This window comes from Alosa sapidissima, chromosome 7 (genome assembly GCF_018492685.1).
Source record: "Alosa sapidissima isolate fAloSap1 chromosome 7, fAloSap1.pri, whole genome shotgun sequence".
NCBI lineage: Eukaryota > Metazoa > Chordata > Actinopteri > Clupeiformes > Clupeidae > Alosa > Alosa sapidissima.
Genome location: NC_055963.1, coordinates 37,908,816 through 37,930,995, shown reverse-complemented (window position 1 = coordinate 37,930,995; position 22,180 = coordinate 37,908,816). Strand labels below are relative to the sequence as shown.

The following is a 22,180-nucleotide window of genomic DNA, read 5'->3' as shown; positions in this document are numbered from 1 at the left end:
TTATGTATGCAATTTAGGCTAATAGCCGTCCAAAAAATGTTTTCATTTCATTCATAGTCTTGGTTGCTAACCAAGTAACTAGGCTCCTATACATGGAGTTCTCAGAATGGTTAAAAATCTGTGGTTGATTACGAATAGAGGGTGCCAAGACTTTTCTCTATATCTACTAGGAGCCTATGCCTAGCCTACATTTGAGAGAAATTAACTTTTTTTTTCATGTTGGCTATCCATGGGTTTCATCAGGTCCCTTTCCACAGGTGTATTAATCAAGCACCATGCAGTCTGCATAATGTACAGTAGGTGCTTGATTTTATACACCTGTGGAAAGGGACCAGATGAAACCCATACATTTCTAACTAGCCTCTAGGCTAGCCTACTGAAAGAAAACTGATATGCTAAGCCTGAAGTTTAAGATGAAGCTATGAGAAAGATATTTTAGTTAGACTATTTTAAAATTCCTCCATGGCATAGAAGATAGCCTATGTTTGATCGATTTTATGTTGAATTATCGTCTCTGGAAAATCATTGGTGGCGGTAATGCGCTACATGGTGGTCTGTCAACTCTAAAACCATAGAAGAAGACGTCTTAACAAATGCACCCGCAGATTCATCACTGATGACAAAATGAAGACCCATGGATACATTTAACAGACGTAAATTAGACATAGTTGACAGTGGCTATTGTTAGTTTTCACTGCATGAAATGTATCATTTTATTATTATTACTTTTAATTAGCTGATTTTGAACCGCAGGTTATGTGGAAAGTGCCAATGTCGGATACATGGTTCAAGCCTTTTGTTGATCGTGGTTTGGGTGATGCCGAACCACTCGAGATCATAAAACAATAGGGATATCAAAACAACCTTGTTATTCAACGGTAGTAGCCTAACATCTGGTAGTGGTGTGCTGATCGCTGAATACTAGTAAGTTTTACAATCCAGTCGGTAACCTAAGTTTGCACATTTTAATTCCAAGTCAAATTATCGAAATCGGAATGTCTTAAAGAGGTTGATGGCTTCGTTAACGTTTCGTTTTCCCTTGTATCAATTCCAACACAACTTCATAACGTTACAGTTGTCACCTGAATTGCTGTAAAGCTTTGAAATAACGGCCTGTGTCTTAGTAGGCTAACACTTCACGATAGTAATTTTATTGATGTGGGGTTAGTGGAAACGTTAACCTATATTGAATCGAGGTGTAAGGAACTTAACGTTAACGTTAAACGTACATGATGTTAGAGCAAAGTTGATCAAGGTTTAACGTTACACTATAAGGCATTCTGACGTTTGAAAAGTTACGTTTTATCTGCGGTTGACTTTCATTTAACGTAATATCACTTTCGAATGTTTAATCTCGGGTAACATTAACGTTACAGGGTAACTTAGCCTACTACAGTTCACTGTGAACCATAGGCTACAATGTAGCTGTACCAGTATTATAACGTCACTGTTGTATCAATTGCAGCTAAATATGCGCCTTGTTAGTGTTACGTTGAAACGTGTTAAATTAATGCTAGAATGGAGGACGCACTGTGGAGATTATCTGTTGGTAGGCCAACGTTATGTCAGAAGAACTTTGGTATTAACTAGCCACTAACGTTGAACGTTGGTACCTCAGTAAACTCATTGTTTCCTTTCGTTATTACGGAAGGAAACGGCATTGCGGTAGTGTTTTAGGTAATTATCCAGTCTGGCTTCGGTTGGCTTAATCTTTCAGTGGGAAAATATGTTTTGCTAATGTTGTTGCATCGGCTATAACAGAGTTCTGGACTAACTTTTTACACTGGTTGCACGGGTGCGGTGCTCCTAACGTTTTTTTTAGGATGCACCCACATTTTTCCCACGTTTTGGTGTGCCATACATTTAACGTATTTTGGTTACTGAGTTTGTTTTAGAAAACGGGGCGCCATTTCACACATTCCTTAAGCTTATATTTTCTTTGTCTGTAGCCCAATCCCCGCGAAGACATTGACATGTTTGTTTGATTGATTCCCCTGGGGATCAATAAAGTATCTATCTATCTATAGATTGAGCAGAGCAAGAGTTGGAAAGTGACAGGAACTGACTAAAAATAATTAGGCCAACACCTCAGCAGAGGAGTTTTGAATAGAATAATTCTGTTCCGCAACAATGTAAGGTTTTAAAATTCCATGCTTAAAGTGTTTTTATTCGTGCATACGTTTCGACGACCATGCGTCTTCTTCAGAGGGACTGAAGATCCTACCATCATTTGCCTTGATCTGTGCACACTTCAGAGGTTACCTATTTCGGAACACATTAAGAGCATAGTTGCTTCTACCAAGGAGGTTATGTTTTAAGTTTGGTTGGTTAATTTTGGTGATTTTCTTTAAAGGTACACTATGCAGGTTTAGGTATTTTTTGCAACTGTAGAGATCCTTCTACAGTCGGCTCCCTCAAATAGACCCCGCCACCGATAACAGATTCACAGATTCACCATGGCAAGTAGAGCGGCTTCATTGCTTCTTCTACGGTGTAAAGTAGGTAGCGATACCCTTTTCACAACAGCAACACCTCTGTTTAGGAGAATTTTGCAACTAGTGTCGCGACCACCACGCATGAGTATAAATGGTTACGGCGCTCCTGTGACGTCACATTGTCGCACGACAGGTCGGGAATGGCGAGTATGTAAAAGACAATTTAAAAGAAAGGGAACACCGTCATAGTGATAAAGCAAAGCAATCTTCCCTGATGACAACAGTGGTCGTCTGGTGAGGGACCAAAATGTGTTAAATTAGTTAATATGGATGCTTTAATTTTAAGGTTAAATATGTCCTGCAGTGGTAGAGGAATTTGGATTTTTTTTTTCTCTGTGGCCCTAATATTCCGTCATTTTATATATAGAATAGTCTATGGGAAACTGGGTAGATGACAAATAGCAGAATTCAGACTGTCCATGTGTCACACACTTATAAAAAATGGCAATTGTTAAGAATTGATATGGAAATGTTGTAGGTCTGGTAGGTTCAAGTTCTGTCATATTAAATTTATTGGATTTTTATTTCACTTTTGACTTAAAATAATCATCCAAACATAAAAAATGTCATATGGTGTGACTGTCCACCATGTGTGCGAACTTCCTAAAAAGAGTGTATATCCATAAAAAGTATAATTACTTTAAAGTTTTACCATGCATATAAAATAATTGGATGTTTTTTACAACCACAGAAAGTTTTGATGTTTATGCATGCTGTCCAACTAAGTTATAATCAAATATGTTTTGTCCATAAAATGGTTGTCATATGGCGTGACACTATATAGTATATTTTGACCGGGCATTCATTTGGACATTATTATTGGGAAGAGGACCCTGCTTAATCAGGAAGTAACAATAGAATGTCAGGAGTAATTGGCATGGTCAAGAAGCGAGTTCTGCTTTTTGGATTTTTATATAAAAAGCTTTGAATTGGACATCATCAATCGTGGCCAAATTTTACTGTCTTATGGTGTGACATCATTTGCCTAAAAAGTAGCTATTTTCCACAAATATTCTTCATGAATTCTTAAAAAGCACTGCTGCCATGTGGTCAGTTGCATGCTAAATAATAGTTAGCTGTATTTAACTGTCTAGAAAATTAGCTTAACTGTCAAAATGTCATATAGTGTGACGCTGCATCATATGGTGTGACAGCTTTTTTCAAGTCACACTATATGACATTTCTGTCACACCCTATGACCAAATTGCATTTTTACATAAAAGTTCTTGTAAAAACATTATTTAAATTCAGATATTATATGTTTTTTGTTAAATCTGTGATAATTGGGAAAAAAAATGTATCTGTACAATTCATATTTCTCATACTTTTTTCTTTTATGTTACCATGCCATGTAAGTTTAAAAAATAAATACTAAACTTTCATCTATTTTGCTGTTACACGCATACACCATTCATACAGTGACTTCAAAATTCATTGTTAATGATTTTATTGTCATTAAAAACCCTGTTTTGCTCTGACACATGGTGGAGTGGTGCAGTTCATCATATGGCGTGACACCATGTCATTTGGTGTGACATTAAATAATGTCACAAAAAAGACTTTATAATTGAAAAATCATTAAAACATCAATAGCACACAAAGGAAATGGTATCTGCAAGAACCTCAAGAATTTTGAGTGAGTTCTTACAAGAAATATTAGAATTAAGCTAAAATATCTGGTTACACTTAGGAGCATTCTCCACCTTGACAAAATAACTTGTTAAATTTTAGGTTTTTCTTCTAAATATTCACAAGGAAATGTTGCATATCAAAGCAAACGTGATTAAAATGTACAGTGACATAAATTAAAGTAGAAAAAAGTATCTAATTTTCATTTTATTTCAAATTATTTTCACGTCACACCATATGACAATTTTAGGCACTAACATGACAAATTGACATAAATATATATTTCACTTTTTTTTTTTGAAAAAAAAAAAAAAATATTAGTCAAGTTTAGAGATACAGCAACACATATAAACACTTTTTAGGGATGATATTTGAAGTTTTTTTAAATTCCTTTTTTCAGGCTTATTTGTCATCCACCCAACTGTAAATTATCTAATGATTGCAACATCTAAAAATCATCATTTATCCAAAATGATTGAAATTAATGATCACAAATGTTTAACTAGAAATGCCAAGGAAGGAATTACCAGTGCATGAAAATGCTAAAGTTGTGATGTAAAATATCATGTATAGTTAAAACAGATAATACAGAGATGGTTACTACGGTGATGCTAGGATAGACATGGTAGTTGCATAGCTTAATAAAAGTTGATAGTTTAAAAGTAGACTGTTTAAAAGCTTAATGTAGATAGTTTAAAAGTTGTTGATAGACAGCTAGTTTAATAGATAGTTTAAAAGTAGACCGTTTAAAAGTTGAAGGTAAATAGTTTAAAAGTTGTTGACAGACTGGAAGTTTAATTAATGTGTATAGGTAGATATTTGACGATAATTTGACGAAAGTTGGAATGGCTCTATAGTTTGCTAGCAGTTATGCTAAGATTTTTAACTATGCTAACCATGTTACTTAGCTAATATTTTATAGCAGTGCTAGCAATGCTAACCATGCTGCTTAGCTAACTTAGCTAACTTAGCTAATGTTTTCTAGCAGTTTAATGAATGTTGATATTCAAATAGTTTAATGGCTGTGTATAAGTAGATATTTGACGATAACTGAAAGTTGGAATTGCTCTAATGTTTGCTAGCAGTTATGCTAAGATTTTTAACTATGCTAACCATGCTACTTAGCTAATATTTTATAGCAGTGCTAGCAATGCTAACTATGCTAACCATGTTACTTAGTTAACTCAGCTAAAATGTTCTAGCAGTTTTGCTAAACATGCTAACTATGCTAGCAATGCTAACTATGTTAACCATGTGACTTAGCTAACCTAGCTAATCATTTTTAGTAGTTATGTTAACTAGCATGCTAACAATGCTAACATGCTAACTATACTAGCCATGTGACTTAGCTAACCTAGCTAATCATTTTAGTAGTTATGCTAACTATGCTAACAAACATGCTAACTATGCTAACCATGTGATTTAGCTAACCTAGCTAATAATTTTTAGTTGTTATGATAACTATGCTAACTAGCATGCTAACAATGCTAACATGTTAACTATGCTAACCATGTTACTTAGCTAACCTAGCTAATCATTTTTAGTTGTTTTGCTAAAAATGTTAACGATGCTAACATGCTAACTAGCTACAGTGGGTAGGAGTCATAGTTGATGACAAGTAACAGTTACAATGGCTGAAGAGTTAAAAAGTTCAGTAGTTTAAAGGGTTAAATTGTTTAACAGTGAAATGTTGTAGTGAGGACTTTTATTTTGAAACAGTTTTTGGCAGAGGAAGCAGTTGAACATGATGTGTAGTCTTAATAGGGCCAGTTTGTATGCTTAAAGCCTGAGACTGGCAGTTGATCCAGGTGGCCTGAACACCTGCCATAGGATTCTAATTGCTTAACGGCCGTATTATGATGTCACAATCGGCAATGTTAAGTCTATGGGGATTTTTAAAAAGTTTTTCTTTAATAGTTTAAAAAGTATAAAAGTTTCAAAGTTGAAAAGACATAGCAGCTTCGTCCGTTTGAATACCTACGTTACAAAGTTTGAATGAAGTTTCTAAGTTAAACTGTTCAAGAGAAATAGTGTACGGAAAAAGTGGTAAGCGGAATAATAATAATAAGTTGTTGCCTAGGAAGAACAGTACAGTGCATTTTCATGCACTGTAATAATAATAATAAGAAGTTGCCTAGGAAGAACAGTACAGTGCATTTTCATGCACTGTAAATAATGACAGTGGGTCTAGTTATATGTGATAACAATGTGTAGTGGGCAGTGGAAAAACTAAGCTTATTTCTTTCCGTTTGTGGTGACTACTGACTGAGATAAGGGATGAGATTAAATAGATCCTGGAACATAGCCTTGTCTGGAGCAGGCTAGCTCCACAGAATAAATCTCCATGGTAACTTATACCATAACATATCCTACTGCCCCCTATCCCACTTTTGTGCAACCGGATCACAGATAAATTGAGCCAGGATAACCAAGATATCCCAGCTTAATCCCTTATCCTATTTTTGTGCAACGGGCCCCAGTTGCACGTTTTGATTTTGGGTCATTCCAAGTCAGTTCAACCAAGGCCCACACACTTAGGTCTCAAAAAATTCTGTAAAAAATTACCAGGTGTACCTATGTTACCCAGGAGACGCACTGTAAAATTACTCTTATGTAAGATCAATACTTTCCCAGATACAGGCAGTTTTATAGGGGGAGGGGGTGTCGATTTTGCTCGGCCTCTTTTTTTTTTGTCAAAGTTCACAAGCCCACAGCGCAAGAACTAAACCATGTAGGAGGCTCAAATTGTGCATGCTGGTACATAAATAGGAATAGTATGTAGCAAAATCGTCACGTTTGGTCTGTATAATCCTGCATGGTCATAGCTGTCCCTCAAAGTTGATACAAATTTTATTGGAGTTTTTGGCTGGGCTCTGTTTAAGCCTTCAGAAGACATATTTTTACTCAACATAGTCTCTTGATTTATTTTTCTTACTGAGATAAGTAGAAACACTCTAAAAAAAAACAATGAACAGAAAATAAATCCCTTCAGGGTCTGAACAGCAGACCTCACAAGTCTGAAAAATCATTTTGGTTATCATTTTCAGAGCACCCAAACACCTTGTGGGAATATACAAAGATTTTTTAAATAGGTTTTTCTTTATTCTCCATGATCCCTTCTTTTTGAAAACACCAATTTGACTTGTCTTATGCAAATCTTTCTTTTTTATTTTCCACCCTGAACATGGGCAAAATGCCCCATTGACATCAATATGTTTTATTTTTACCAGGAGAAAATATAGATTTGAGAAAACCCCATGGACTCATGACCCCATTGGAGGACATTCAAGAAATGTGGTGACTTTTGACCTCTAGGGGACGCTGCAATGATCTAAAATGCATTTTGGCTTGTAGCTGTTGACATGTAAAACTTAGGGATGTCTGTTAATACTCTGGTTGGTCCTTAGGCCGACACATGCCAACCTGTGACGTTAACATAATTGATCAGGGGACGTATTCACAAAGAATTTAGGAGCAACTCCTAAAAATAATGGGCATGTCACTCCTAACTTTAGGACTCACTTTTTTTCACTAAAAGTAATTCACGAAGCATTTTAGACCTAAAAGTAGCACCTAAGTCTGGGACAGCTTAAAATAAGTCGAGAGGACTCCTAACTCATTAAGACCTAAGCTTATTCACAAACCGCTTTTTGTGGCATTTCACGCGCAATGTTTTGAAATGTGTATGCGGCTACAGGAGCTTCCAAACGCGAGGGAACAATTTTGCATTGTAGGCATAAAAGGGATGCAATAACGCCACCAACAACAACCAAGACTACTCATTGTCAACATGTAAATTAAATGTAACGTTTCATTGTGAATCAAATTAAAATGTTCTCCTCTTTGCAAAAGTAGGCATATGGTGACAGATTAATTTAATAATGTTGCAAAGATACTGCATCAATCTGTATGTTTTATTAGGCTACTAGGCTATTTGTTTTGCTTTACTCTTTATTCATTTAGGCTAGGCCTTTTTATTCAGTTATTCATCATCTTCGGTCCTTCGCACTTCTTGTGTAGCGCACACATTCTCAGACCTGTCACCTGTCACTCATCATCGTAAGGGAGCTGTTTGGAATCATTCCCGCGTTACAATCATCAGCCAATCAAGGTGGTCACTTCAGTCAAGCTCGTGCATGAGTAATGACGTCATCCATAGCAACGAAGACTCACTCTTAGTCTAGGAGTTGTCATTTTTCCTTACTAAGGTCTGAAAGGCTTTGTGAATAACTTTTAAGAGAGAACTCCTAGCTAAAATCTTCTTTTAGTGCGATTTAGGAGTACTCCTAGTGGCAAGATAAAAGGCCCCAGGCCTCCATCTTGGATTTTGTCCGAAGCGCAAAACATTTTTCACAGGTCACAGATTTTGTCCGTTTGTTAGGAAACTTGACACAAATGATCTTCAGATGAGCCTTATACATGTTTTGCTTTTTAAAGCCATATTCCGAAAATTTGAAAATGAAAACATGGTCCAACTGTAACATTGTACACTGTAAAATATTTGACATAAATCTCATCGATTAATTTGCAAAATATTGTATGGGAATTTTTTTTTTTACCATCTGTCTTTTTTCCCTCAGATGTAAACTGGAATAATCAGCCTTTTGCCAATGTGTCAATATGGGCCTGGATTTTGATGTGAAGACTTTCTGCCACAACTTAAGGGCCACCAAGCCTCCGTATGAGTGTCCAGTAGAGAGTTGCCGCAAGGTATACAAGAGCTACAGTGGCATTGAATACCACCTTTACCACTATGACCATGAAAACCCTGTACTGCTGCAAGGCAACATGCCTCAGAAGCGTCGAAAGGGGCGTCCACCTCGTGTATCCCAGATTGGATGTGTTGATGATGGAGTGGGAGTAGACCATGGATTGCCCATGGGCATTACAGTTAGGCGGACTCCATGTAGTCCACTGAACCAATCTGAACACTCACACTCTCCTGGCAGGGAGACCATGACTTATGCACAAGCCCAACGCATGGTGGAACTGGAGATTCAGGGGCGTATACATCGCATCAGTATTTTTGAAAATCTAGATGTGGTGTCTGAAGACGAGAACATTGCAGATGAACAGTCAAGTGAGGGAGGAGGTGGCATGTATAATGGAGGTGGGTGTGGGGCTAGTGCAGTTGGCACTGGTGAAATGGCTGGAGGAAGCAGTGATGTGACAACCTGTGGCAGTGGTGCAAAATCTGTTGGTGCTACACCCAAGCCTGGCAAACATAAAAGCAAGGATAAAAAAAAGGAGAGTGGCGGCTCGTACCATCATAGTTCTTCGACTGGACCAGCAGTTAAACTTCCTGAGGTGGTCTATCGAGAGCTGGATCAGGAGAGGCCTGATGCCCCGCCACGCCCATCCTCATACTACAGGTTTGTCTTGTTATGGTCACTGAAGATTTCACCACTTTGAAAAAAAATAATTTATTCACACATAATAGCCTACAAAAATTATCTCATGCTGTGATCCCTCGTGCTCTCATCCTAAGTTGCAGAGTTTCAGAACAATCAACCATAAATTCATGACTTCAGTACCATCCAGTGAACTATATCAATGCTCAATCAATTGACCTATCACAAGTCCCGCCCATCTAACGCGGATGAGCCAATGGTAGTCCAGTAGCTCCGCACATACAAAGTCCGACAGCTTCACCTTACGGCTCCATAGAAATGCATTGGGAGCCGTGATTTTTTTCCGGTTATATGGGATTGTATAGTGATGTAAGTTGAAAAAGGACGGCCAAACGACGTGTTGGATTAACGCAACACCGATACACAGAATAATGGCTTTCAATCTTGATTATGCTTTTTTGTAATTATGTTAAATTAGATTAATCTTAACTCACCTCCTAGCTCTCCCTTATTTTAAGCAAAGGGTTACTCCTTAGCAAACCACAATTAACAGTGCTGCACCACATCTATGGATTAAGCCAAACCGTTAACTCAATGTAAACTTGTAAGTTAAACAAGGTTGTTTATTGTTCTCAGCACTGCCAGCATTGTGTATAATATGATTGTTACTTAGAGGAGACTCTTAGATAACTAACGTCAGCATAGTTAGCTAACCGCTGCTAACGTGCTAGCATCGCCTCGTCAGAAAAGCATGGGACTGGGAATTCAGTGGAAATGCATGGATTCCAGTTTCTTCCAGTAGCAGCAACTGGAATCCATGCATTTCCACTGAATTATTTTTGGAATCTGATCCCTTATCATAGCTGTTCATTTTTACTCGTTGCTCGACTTATCGTGACTAAATTCAAGATGGCTGCAAACGCTAAACTTCGTGAAGATACTGTCTGTATAAATCGTCTTGTAAGTAAACTACCAGTGCTTTTTCAAAGTTCTCAATGTCTCGTTTTAAATGTCAGGGCCCTCGGAAGTCTACCAATGAAGTGTGGAGATACATTGAGCCTCGTAAATGGGTGTAAAACAGTGATTTATTTGCATGGCTAGCCCGATGCCGAAGCACCACTATTGAAAAAGATGTTGGTAGCATCGGCTAACTAGCGCCAGATTTTGGAGTGCAGGGGACAAGCCGAGATGGGCTATGAGACATACGTTCACACTCGGTATGATGTTTCGATACACTTCAGGTCAATATCACACCGGAATTCTCCTTTAATCCAAAAAGATCCGAACTACACAGTACAGCTTCTAAATGCTCCCTTCATGCAGGCAGTAAAACTTGTGAGGCATTCATATAACTTGTGAGGTAGCATATAATGTTGGATCAACTTCTGAAGACAACAATATAGCCTAATGCTAATGCATAGCCTAATGTTTTTGTTTTTAAATAATCTGCCAACTCCAAAACAAATTTAATCGGACCAATCGTGAATCTCTGTGAGGAATCTTGTGAGCAACAACTGTATGTTTAGGTCGCTGTTTCTCCTCCTGTGTGAAATTAGTTAATTTATAATTTTGTCATTTTTTGACCCTCTCTGCATTCAAATCGCTATCTCAATGGATTTCTGTGACACTGCACTCATTTCGTGGCACCATAGTGTAACAACCACCATAGTCACCAACATGATTACCCTAGCAAACAGCATAGCAACCGCTTTATTTGGCATAGCAACCACCATATGTACCCTAGCAACACCCTAGCAACCATTGCATTACCCTAGTAATATTAATAGGGCTTATTCGCAAACACCGCCGCGGCCATATTGTTGATATTACATTCCAGTTCTAGGCTATTCTATGTGACAAATCGCCTGCAGCGCGCAGATGCTGAGCAGAGCACAGTAGCTAATGGTTTCATCTCGTCAATATTAAGAGTAGATAAACTTAATCGTTGTGGACCCATATCTAATAGACTCAATAGCATTAAGTAAAGATCCGTCATTTTTGTCAGCTGTAACTTACCCTGATATTGTCAAAGTCGGCGAACTTTTATTTTTTTATCCACCAACGACATCGTCTAACATTGCCATGATCGCAGAGAATAAAGCTGCATCTCATTGGACTGCAATTGTATCTTGCATTTGCCTGTTGCTCACAACCTGCAGCCAAGGACTTTGCTAAAGTAGTTTAAAGTGGGTTAGCCAGTGATCGTTCTTGTCTGATAACTTCTACAGTAGGATCTATGATGCAACTATATGGTCTGGAGGAAGAAACGGCTAACATATTTCTCTACATTTCCAAAATCCAAGTGAACAAAACACTATACAAATTAGAATTATCTACTGATATCTTTCTCTGCTGAGTTTGTTCCTACTATTTGCCACTTGCCGTGCCTAAGACGAGCTGAGAAGGGCGCACCATCAAAATATTAGTCTATAGGCTACTGTAAAACGTTGGCTAACATTGGTTACCTAGCAATGCCATCAATACAAATGCAATATGTCCAAAGGTAATTTACGGTAGGCGACTAAATCAGGCTACTGCTGATGTCTCCGCATATTGCATAGGGGCAGCTGTCTGCACTGTCTAAAACATATTTAACTTAAGCCCACAGAGGACAATATTAGAGCCTGACCGATTTATCGGCGGGCCGATATTAGGCATTTTCCAATCTATCGGTATCGGCATTTATAATGGCTGATAAATAAATAATTTAAAAATAAAATAAAAACGGACGAAACACCCTTCAACCATGTCATGAGTGTTGGCGTTGTATAGTTTGTCCACCAGAGGGCACTCTACACCGTCCCTGCTGGCAACACTCGTGTATAACACGCCACACATCCTGCAACCTGCTGATCCAGTCCAGCCAGAGTCGGGCAGACAGAACCAGTTATCCGCGAGTGAGATCATCAGTTAAGTGTGTTCATGATGATTTGGTCACGAGACATACATTGCTTGAATAACAATTAAAAGAACATCCCCATCAGTTCTCTTAACTCAAATAAGCATGACAACATTTGTGAAAACAATGTCAAGTTTTGCTGCTGTTAAATAAGCGCGAGAGTGAAGCGGAATTGGCTAGTAATTACTTTACGTTGTTACAGTGTAGTTGACTGTCTGTCCTTTTAACTTTTGACAATGTGACTGAAGATGTATTTCTTTAATAGCGTGACAGTTATAGCAGTGAGACGTATCATCTCTCCCCGGCCTGTTATTTTGAAAGCGTATGTTTTACAATTTGCAGTATGACGTTATCCATTGCTAAATTATGGCTCATCATAGACTAGCTAACCACAAAGCTAGCTAATTCCATGAATATCAGTGGAAGACCGCTAACGTTAACATTAATGAGCTTGGAAACCACAACAAACTTATTCTGCCTAAATAAAGTAATGATTACTGTATTTATAACTAGTATATCTGTAGTTACAGTCCCTGCATTGTAAAATGTAAGTTAGACTTGCGAGGAGTGAACATTTAGACATATAGAAAAAGTATCAAACGTAGCTTGTGCAAAACGTAGCTTGTGCATAAAAGTTAGCTTTTCTTTTACACGTGTGTGAAATCCAATGACGCCAAATGTGCGTTTCAGACTGTCGTTCAGCCGCAACATTAACGAGTTATATAATGGATTTAGATCACGAAATAGTAGGCAGGCAGCAACTGATGATTGAAAATGGTTTGATGTAGCTTGATGGAAATAATTTTAAAAGTGCAGGTAAAGGGTATAAGGTAGCTTATAAGGCAATAGGGACTAATTATTACACACACACACTCAAACATTTAGGAGTGACCTTTATCTTGTTTAATGATAATATAAATGATGATGATAGTAATAATGTCATCATTATTTTTTGTAATTATTAAGTCTTAGTTCAAAGTTATATTTATGAAGCTTACCAAGTCTTTTAATGCATTAATGCATTGCATTATCATATTATTATAGTCAATACTCATAAATAACTACAAATAAATAATGTTAGGGAAATCTGTTAATGTTTTATTGCGCGTTTCTGAAAAAAAAAAAAGTGTGTATATATATATATATATATATATATATATATATATATATATATATATCGGAATATCGGATTTTTAAATCAACAAATATTTGTATCGGTATCGGCCTTCAAAATCCTTTATCGGTCGGGCTCTAGACAATATAACATAGTATTAATAATACAAATATAATAATGCCGATGGATGTGAGTTGGCTGTAAGTTTAGCCTAGGCTATTTATCCTATCTAGCCACAAGTCTCTCCTGCGCTGACTCAACTCCTCAGTCTCATTCTCTTCTTGTTTTCTGACCATAGCTGTCAACATTGAGCACTGAAAATAAGGGAGATTTTCCGGGTTACAGGTTTCAGGGAAATTTCAACATTCGTCTTTCTGTTGCTATCCCTCTGCTGAGAGCAAGAATTCGTACTACAAAACTGCTGCACTAATTAAACAAGGTGTGAGGCTAGGTCTAATGAGACTTTGCTTAAAAGACTGGCGTCAAATCGTGCTCTCTCCCACACTGTTCACTCTCCTTGCCCCGCTCTGATCACACTCTGAAGTCGCCTTCAGACAAGCAAAACGATGCTTTAAAAACATATTTTCGCTGGAAGGGCAGGGGGTAGCAACAGGACAACAGTACAGAGAGTCCGATGGGGCTAATGTTATGAAAGTAATAAAATATGGGATATTTTACGGGAAAATATTAAAACAGGAAGACGGCTGGAAAAAAGTTGACAGGTATGTTTCTGACAGTGGGAGACTCTAGGGCTCTTTGCTGTTGTTAGAACTGCCTGTATTTGCTTGCCTCTATTGCTGTTGCTATTGCACAACATAGGCCTACCATCACGTTACATTTTGTACAAATAAATAAATAGCCTACAGCGATAATACCAGCGCTGTCGCGCTTGTCAAGTGACAGCTGCATTAAACCCTTGCAATTGAAACGCAGTTAAAAGGCTGCTGATGTGTGGATGCAATTCATAATGTTTTCTACGCAAAACGTTAAAATAAAGGTTCGTACTTCTCTTTGGGACAAGCACTTTTGAGTCTTGGAAAACACTTTTCTATTTACATCAGGATTTTGCAAACATTCAGTGTCAGAGTCAAATGAGCCCTGCATGAGTAACGAAATTGACAAGCAGCTGTAAGCATGCAAAATTCGACATCCAAACAGTATTCTAACGTTAGCTTTGAGATACTGCTTGATTGCTTAACTTAACTTAGTTTAGTCTCCTCAATGTTGTGATAAGACCTTAGCAGAGTTAACTTTAATGCAGCAGTTTTGAACAAATTTGCGCAGCATTGTCACGATGCTAAGCGGATTTAATAGCAATTTTGTCCGCCGTCTTCTATGCAATGCTTCTATGTGGCAACAACAATCCTTCAACAATCCTGAATGTTTTGTTAAACATGTTTGTTAATGTTTAAGTATAAGTATATATGCTCTTTTGATCCCGTGAGGGAAAATGGTCTCTGCATTTATCCCAGTCCGTGAATTAGTGAAACACACTCAGCACACAGTGAGCAGTGAGGTGAAGCACACACTAATTCCCGGCGCAGTGAGCTGCCTGCAACAACAGCGGCGCTCGGGGAGCAGTGAGGGGTTAGGTGCCTTTATCTTATTCAACAAATACAAGCAATATATAATTCTATAGTATGACCAACAAAAAAATTAAACATAAACTGTTCTTCCCTGGAGCCCAGGCCTATGTTATAATGGCATTAGGTCATTGAATAAGATTGATGAATTAAATATTTTTTTATTTAACTATTTTAATCACATTAGTAGGCCAATATTTGTTAAACTTCCAGCCTTGTAAACATTTAATGATTCTTATACGTTTCTATTTTGTTTCTATTTCATGTAGATATCAGGGTTGTGATTCTTCTGTTTTTAAACGGAATTCCGTTTTTTTTCGACTTAAAAAATGAGACCTACACAATTCGTATAGATCAGATGAGTTTTTTTTAGGGGGGGGGGGGGGTCTGTGGGTGAGAGGTAGACTATATTTCTGTATAAGTTAGGCCATTGTTATAACAGGCCGCTGACAATGACGACGGTTTTTGTGCTTCACATCTTTCCGAATATCACGCCACTGCAAGTAGCTTAGTGGGCCTATTCCGTTTATTTAATTGAAAGTGAAAATAGTCGGGACGCGTTGATCAGCTGCGTTCTGAAGAATGCTTGATTCAAGTTCAGTGTGAGTGTGTGTGGCAAACTAGTTTCTCAGCAGAAGCCATGAAACAGTACAGGTCAACAAATTGATTTATAGACATTGTGTAGGCCTATTAAGTTTTTTTTCTCTCGTTTTGGCTTTGCATCGGGTTCGCTGTCAGGATTTTCCGATAATGAATCTCGTGATGCTGCGCGTGTAAGCTGTGCTTGAAGTTAACTGTGACAGACTAGCCTAACCTTACAGGTTTTCATAGTTTTAACCACAACGCCTGTCTACCTTAGGCCTACTACATTGTTTAGTTTACCTTGTCATTTACGCGTTTGTCCAGCCGTTCACCTCGGTGAACCTTGCGCCCCTTGTCTAAAACATATTTCAAGATGCCATCTCACCATGAGAACACGTAACGTTATGGTGAAGGTGCTAAGAGATCAAAGCTTTGGCATACTTAGTAAACGTCTTACTAGCCTACTGTAGCATTGTGCTGATAGATAAAAAGTCGCCAATTTAAAGGCACAGTCCGCATTTTAACCTTAGCTCTCCATTTAGTGTGTGCGCTTTTAAAACTAGTGTTGTAGCCGGTTAGCCTACACAATCCTGGTGCAGTAGCTTAAAACGGAGCCTACCATTTATTTTAGGAGGAGAGGTGTAGGACCTACAGTGTTACTTTGGGAGGAGAGGAATCGATGTAATTTGATTCTCTTTGGAACTGAAATATCAACAACTCTTCAATCAGCAACAATATCAGTAGGCCTATCACATGATTCACTATTTTGTACGTACATGTAGGCCCAGAGGACTGTTAGGGGGCTATATATTATCATCAAGTAGGCCTATAGTAAATAATGTACTCAATGTTGGTTTAAGTTAACATAACATGTAACATAAGTTAAGATAACATGTTATAAATGGAAAAAATCCATGGTTCTGTGTCACTGTTGGCAAAATGATCATGATGGCCTATATATTTTAGCCATATTTGGTTTAATCTTGTGTAGGCCTAGGCTACTTAGCTCTATTATAAATTAGTTTTCTTTAGGCCTTATAGGCTGTATTGTAATATGCTATAATGTTTGAATTATATGTATCTCTATGTATTAATACTTCCCGTAAAAGTCATCAGATGTCATCATTTAAAAGGTTATTTTTCAAAAATTCTGGTGGGGCATGCCCCCGGACCCCCCTAGTATTTGCCCAAATATGCTTTCTTTAAAGGAGAATTCCGGTGTGATATTGACCTAAAGTGTGTTGAAACATGATACCGAGTGTGAACGTATGTCTCATAGCTCACCTCGGCTTGTCCCCTGCACTCAGAAATCTGGCGCTAGTTAGCCAATGCTACCAACACAGTGTTTCGTTGTGGTGCCTCGGGCATCGGCCTAGCCATGTAAATAAATCACTTTTTGCTATTTCTGGCAAAAAATTGAAATTGGTATTGTGAACCAATGCGTTATAAACATATAAATAAATATATAAATAAATATTATCCTTTCATTTTTTATTTTTTAATAAATGATTGGCAAAAAACACATACATATATTAACCTTTTTTTACAAATTGATGTCATGCTTATTCTGAAATAAATACCATTGACATTTTTACTACAACTATCATAGTCAGAGAGATACCTCCTCAAAGTCATGTTGACACTTATAATCTATAATGCAAGTCAATGGGTGGATTATGGTCTATGGATACGGACTGTACAGGAAATCACTTCCATACAAACGCCTATGGTCATTTCAGTTTACTTCCTAAAGTGTAAAAAGTTAAAGGTTAAAGTGTAACTCCGGAGTAAAAACAACTAAACCTAGAGTCTATTTACAGTAGTTAACAACTTCAAACTTTTAATTGAAAGCAAAATGACGTTAATTGCTGGAGTTTTGAGCAATACTGTCTATTTGCATTATCACTGAATGGGCTTACAGTGATAGTGGGCTTAACAGGGCAAGGTGGCACATTGCGGGACAAGGTGCCGCAAGGTGCCACATTTCTATTTTATACCACTAACAATGCTCAAAATATAATTACACTTCTGTGGTAGTGTGGTGAGGGTTTCTACAGACAAACCGAAGTATTGTAAACTTTGAAAGTGTACAGAGAGATTATAACAAGACCTGTATCTGTAGGAAGAAAATTCCATGCCTTACGTTTAGCCAGATCTGCACAGCGTTGATTTGATCAAACATACTGATTTGACAATACCAGTCCAGGTGCTCTAGGTCTATGTGTGAACAAAATATAATTTGTGTCTGACACCCCCCTATTTAAACGCTTAACTACATTTGAAATCTGGTGCTAATAACATGGGCATTTTCCAGAGGTCATTTATGAAAAAAACAAAACAGCTTCTGAGGTTATAAACTCTGATTGCTTATAGTCCTGACCTAAATTACTGCTTATATGTTATCAAATGTCCTGTCTCACCTCTCTTTCTCAGGTACATAGATAAATCTTTGGAAGAGCTGGATGAAGAGGTAGAATATGACATTGACGAGGAGGATTATATCTGGCTGGATATCATGAATGACAAACGTCGTAGTGATGGGGTGACACCTATCCCTCAGGAAGTCTTTGAATATTTGATGGACAGGCTGGAAAAAGAGTCCTACTTTGAAAGTCATAATAAGGTGAGAAACATGGTAAACATGAATGGACCATTGAAGATCTTTTTTAACTAAAGCGAGTAGTGCTGCCGCGATTAGTCGACGTAATCAACCATGAATATTAGTTGACGGATTTTCTTTTAGTGGACGTGTCGTTTTACTATTGACCGCCTATTTATTTTTGGTCTCCCGTCTCAAACAGCTCACTGTAATTTGCCTCCAGAGCATTCAGAGCTAGTCTGTATTGTTTATTAACTCTTGAGAAGTAAGCTTACTATGACTGTCTTTGGATGTTAAACAGGCTACTTAAACTTTAGCAGTAATGTTTTAAACCCCGCCTTGCACGGAAGTGTAAACGTAAGCAGCATAGCTGCGTGCCTGCCTGCTTTCAGCGAGATTCATTATTAGGCAGAGCTAAGCGATGGGAGCTAAGTAGGCTAGTCCAGACTCTGACCAATGTGGTATACTATAGCCTACTGGAAATGCAGATACTTATGCTTAGATTGTTAATACATAATGTTTTTGAAGTTTACTTAAAGAGCTTCTAACTAAAGTAGGCTGATATTGATGTGAAGGTTAAGGTGAAAGCCCTTTTAAGTTATTTATATTGTTAACATTTGTAATTTTTTATTTGGTAACATTTAAGTTATTTTTATTGTTTATGGCACAGGTGACATTTTATGTTATGGGCCTTCAGTTGAGTTCAAAATAAAATGGACACAACGAAATAACAAACACTTGATTGTTTTTAAATTAGTCGTTTAGATTAGTCCACTAATCGAAAAATTATTCGAAAGATTAGTCGTTAGTGGCAGCACCAAAAGTGAGTGAAGCGTTGTCTCACAGCTTTGCACCACGTGGAACACTCTGACTGGGAAGGGCTAGTTAGGGTGTAATGCACTAACAATGGCACAATTAAAATGGGGTAGGGGTAGGACGGTGGCTATACACGTATTGTTAAGATAAGAAAAATGAATTAGGGAATTAGGGCTAGTATTACATGCTGTGCAGTGTAATGTGTGCCTATGCTTTTCTACTGGCTGATGCCCTGATTGAAATGAGGCCCATTTCTCTTGCAAGCCAAGTTAAGTAAACCTCACTCTTGAAACCTTAAGAGATGATGCTAAGAAATGCTGGCACCCATGAGTTTTATATTGTTAGCATGCTTGCCTTCCAATCTGATGGTGCTACACTACAGGTTGCTGGTTTGGAACAGGGCAGGTAGAGTGGGGTGCTTCAGGTTACACTCACAGCCCTAAATAAACATTTCTATTGAACTGTTATTTTTTTTACATTTACTATTTCATTGTAGAGTTTGCATATTTCTGCTGTTGATTTATTACATACTATACATATATATATATATATATTTATTACATACTCTATATATATATATATATATATATATATATATATATATATATATATATATATATATATATCTTATTATGTTGAGCAAGCCCTAGTATTTGATTTTTCATATGCTGGTCTGTACTTTTTAAACTGCCCTTGTCATTTCAGTGCATATTGTCTTGATGATGAGGGTGACATTGCAATGTTTATGTCTCTTGTCTCTTGTCATTTCTGTTCATCTTGAAGGGAGATCCCAGTTCACTGATTGACGAGGACGCTGTTTGCTGTATCTGCAATGATGGAGAATGCCAGAACAGTAATGTCATACTGTTCTGTGACATGTGCAACCTGGCAGTACATCAGGAGTGCTATGGTGTGCCTTACATTCCTGAAGGCCAATGGCTGTGTCGTCGTTGTCTGCAGTCACCCTCCCGAGCTGTGGATTGTGCACTCTGCCCAAACAAGGGAGGTGCCTTCAAGCAGACAGATGATTCTCGATGGGCTCACGTTGTCTGTGCACTATGGATCCCAGAGGTGTGTCTGTGTGTGTTTTTGTGCATCTCTGTAGATTCCAGTGTCAGTCACTAAGGAAAATCGGTTTTTAATTTCTAGGAATTCCTCTGATTTAAAATGTCAGTGTTCCCAACTGACAATGCCATGTGTTTTGATTTCATTGAGTTAAATTCCCATTAATAATAGACTATAGGCCACATGTATCAGTCATTTGTCGTAGTAATGTTTGAATGTCATGCATATAGCCTACGTTAACTCATTGAGTGCCAAAAACGTAATATTACGTTTTTCCTTCCCATGCGTTGAGTGCCAAAAAACGTAATATTAATTTTTTAAATTACGAAACTAGACACTCTAACACACCTTATATGTGATTTTGGGAACTCTGTGATTAATGGAAATTAAATATATGACGATCGAAAATTCATGAAAACGCACAATCTGGACATTTTATCATAACTCGGTTGCCGCTTTGGGTCGAATGAGTGACGCATGCACGTCAGGTCAAAACCAGGCCATTTTCGTGGGTCTATCACTAGGTGGCAGTCTCGCCAGGTCTCGCTGATCACTTCCCGGAAAGTTTACACAAGTAAGTAACAGGCAACACTTCATATTTCATGAAAGACGTTATATTAACCTTATGATGCCTTTTTGCATGTGAAAAAATAGACATTAGTGGAGGTTAAGCATAACAATTGTGCATAAAATGACAAAAGCCTGAGACTTTCAGGGTTTGTTCTTGATGACGTACACTTTGATTTAACATGTGGAGGCATTCTCAGTTTGTGAAGCTCATTCATGTGAAGCTCATTTATAACATTAATATCATTCTTAGAGGTCAACATCATGGAGTAAGTCAAGCTCGCTAGAAAAACTCCTAATAATGGCAACATGATAAAAAACATCAACAAAAACCATTTCAAAAGTTAATTTGTACTACAGAACTGATTCTAAGATCACCATAGTACAGTGAAATGTATTGTAAAGGTCTTGACCTTTGGGGATGACAAAAACGAACACTACCCTCCAGAATTATTGGCACCCGTGGTTGACTAAAGTTGTAAAAGTTAAAGTTGACTAAAAACAGGTATAAGAAATCATCCTTTGATTATTTATTGTAATCTCACAATGAAGACCATGAGGAAAAATCCAACCTTCAAGGGAAGCACATTTATTCTGAGAAAAAGGAATATCTAAAAAATAATACATATTTTTTAACAAAAACACATTGCCCACAATTATCGGCACCCCTAGAAAATGTAAAATTACACTGCAAAAATTGAATTCTAACCAAGTGTTAATCTTATATTAAGATTAAAAAATCTATTTGGTATTGTTTTTAGTATGAAAAGACTTACCTAGCGCCCTCTCAAAAGAACATTTTGACTTAATTTAAGAAGACTTTGACTTATTTTAAGGAGTCTTATCAAGACAAATTTGCTCAACGCACTGGCAGACAAATTTGCTTGTTTTTAGGACAAACATGCTTAACGCACTGGCAGACAAATTTGCTTGTTTTCAGGATGAGATGTCTTAAAATAAGTCAATCTTTTTTTAAATTAAGTCAAATGTTTTCACAAGAAAGCGCTAGGTAAGTCTCTTTATACTGAAAACAATACCAACTAGTTTTTTTTATCTTGATATAAGATTAATAACACTTGGTTAGATTTTGTTAGATAAGCAGTTTTTGCAGGGTACAAAAGGTTCTAATCAACTGGAAATGTGACAAAATTTCTTTGAGAATTGAGAGAATTGTCTTTCAAACTGCCTAGGCATGCAATAGGCCAGCGCTACGACCATATCCGTATCCGGTCGGCAAAACGGCAAATACATCCTTCTTCGAAAGGAATGACTTAAGTGCATTGTGTTGCTCAACTTTCAAAGAAAAGCACAAGTCCAGCTCCTCCAAAGTTGACGCCAACGCCGACTCAAACAACCGCTCTTCGTTCGCCATAGCCACCTTCCTTGTTGTTCACCGTCGCAGGACTGTCGTTATCCTGTTAAGCCCGCCTTAAGAGACTCTAGCAAAATAGAGCGCTGTGATTGGATGACGTCCACGGCG

General features: G+C 37.6%; 1 protein-coding gene across 2 annotated transcripts in view; it reads left to right on the top strand.

Annotated features, from left to right (window-relative positions):
* The first annotated feature begins 772 nt into the window (after window positions 1-772).
* Window positions 773-22,180, top strand: part of brpf1 (bromodomain and PHD finger containing, 1) — a 104,077-nt gene continuing 82,669 nt past the window's right edge. Inside the window, exons 1-5 of one of the 2 annotated variants that reach the window (XM_042098203.1) lie at window positions 784-924; window positions 2,028-2,132; window positions 8,705-9,496; window positions 18,087-18,276; window positions 19,852-20,139. In XM_042098203.1, coding sequence (XP_041954137.1) covers window positions 8,745-9,496; window positions 18,087-18,276; window positions 19,852-20,139 — 1,230 coding nt within the window. In that variant the 5' untranslated portion in view covers window positions 784-924; window positions 2,028-2,132; window positions 8,705-8,744. Of the gene's footprint in view, window positions 925-2,027; window positions 2,133-8,704; window positions 9,497-18,086; window positions 18,277-19,851; window positions 20,140-22,180 lie in introns of both variants that reach the window. The other variant, XM_042098202.1, reaches the window with a different exon arrangement.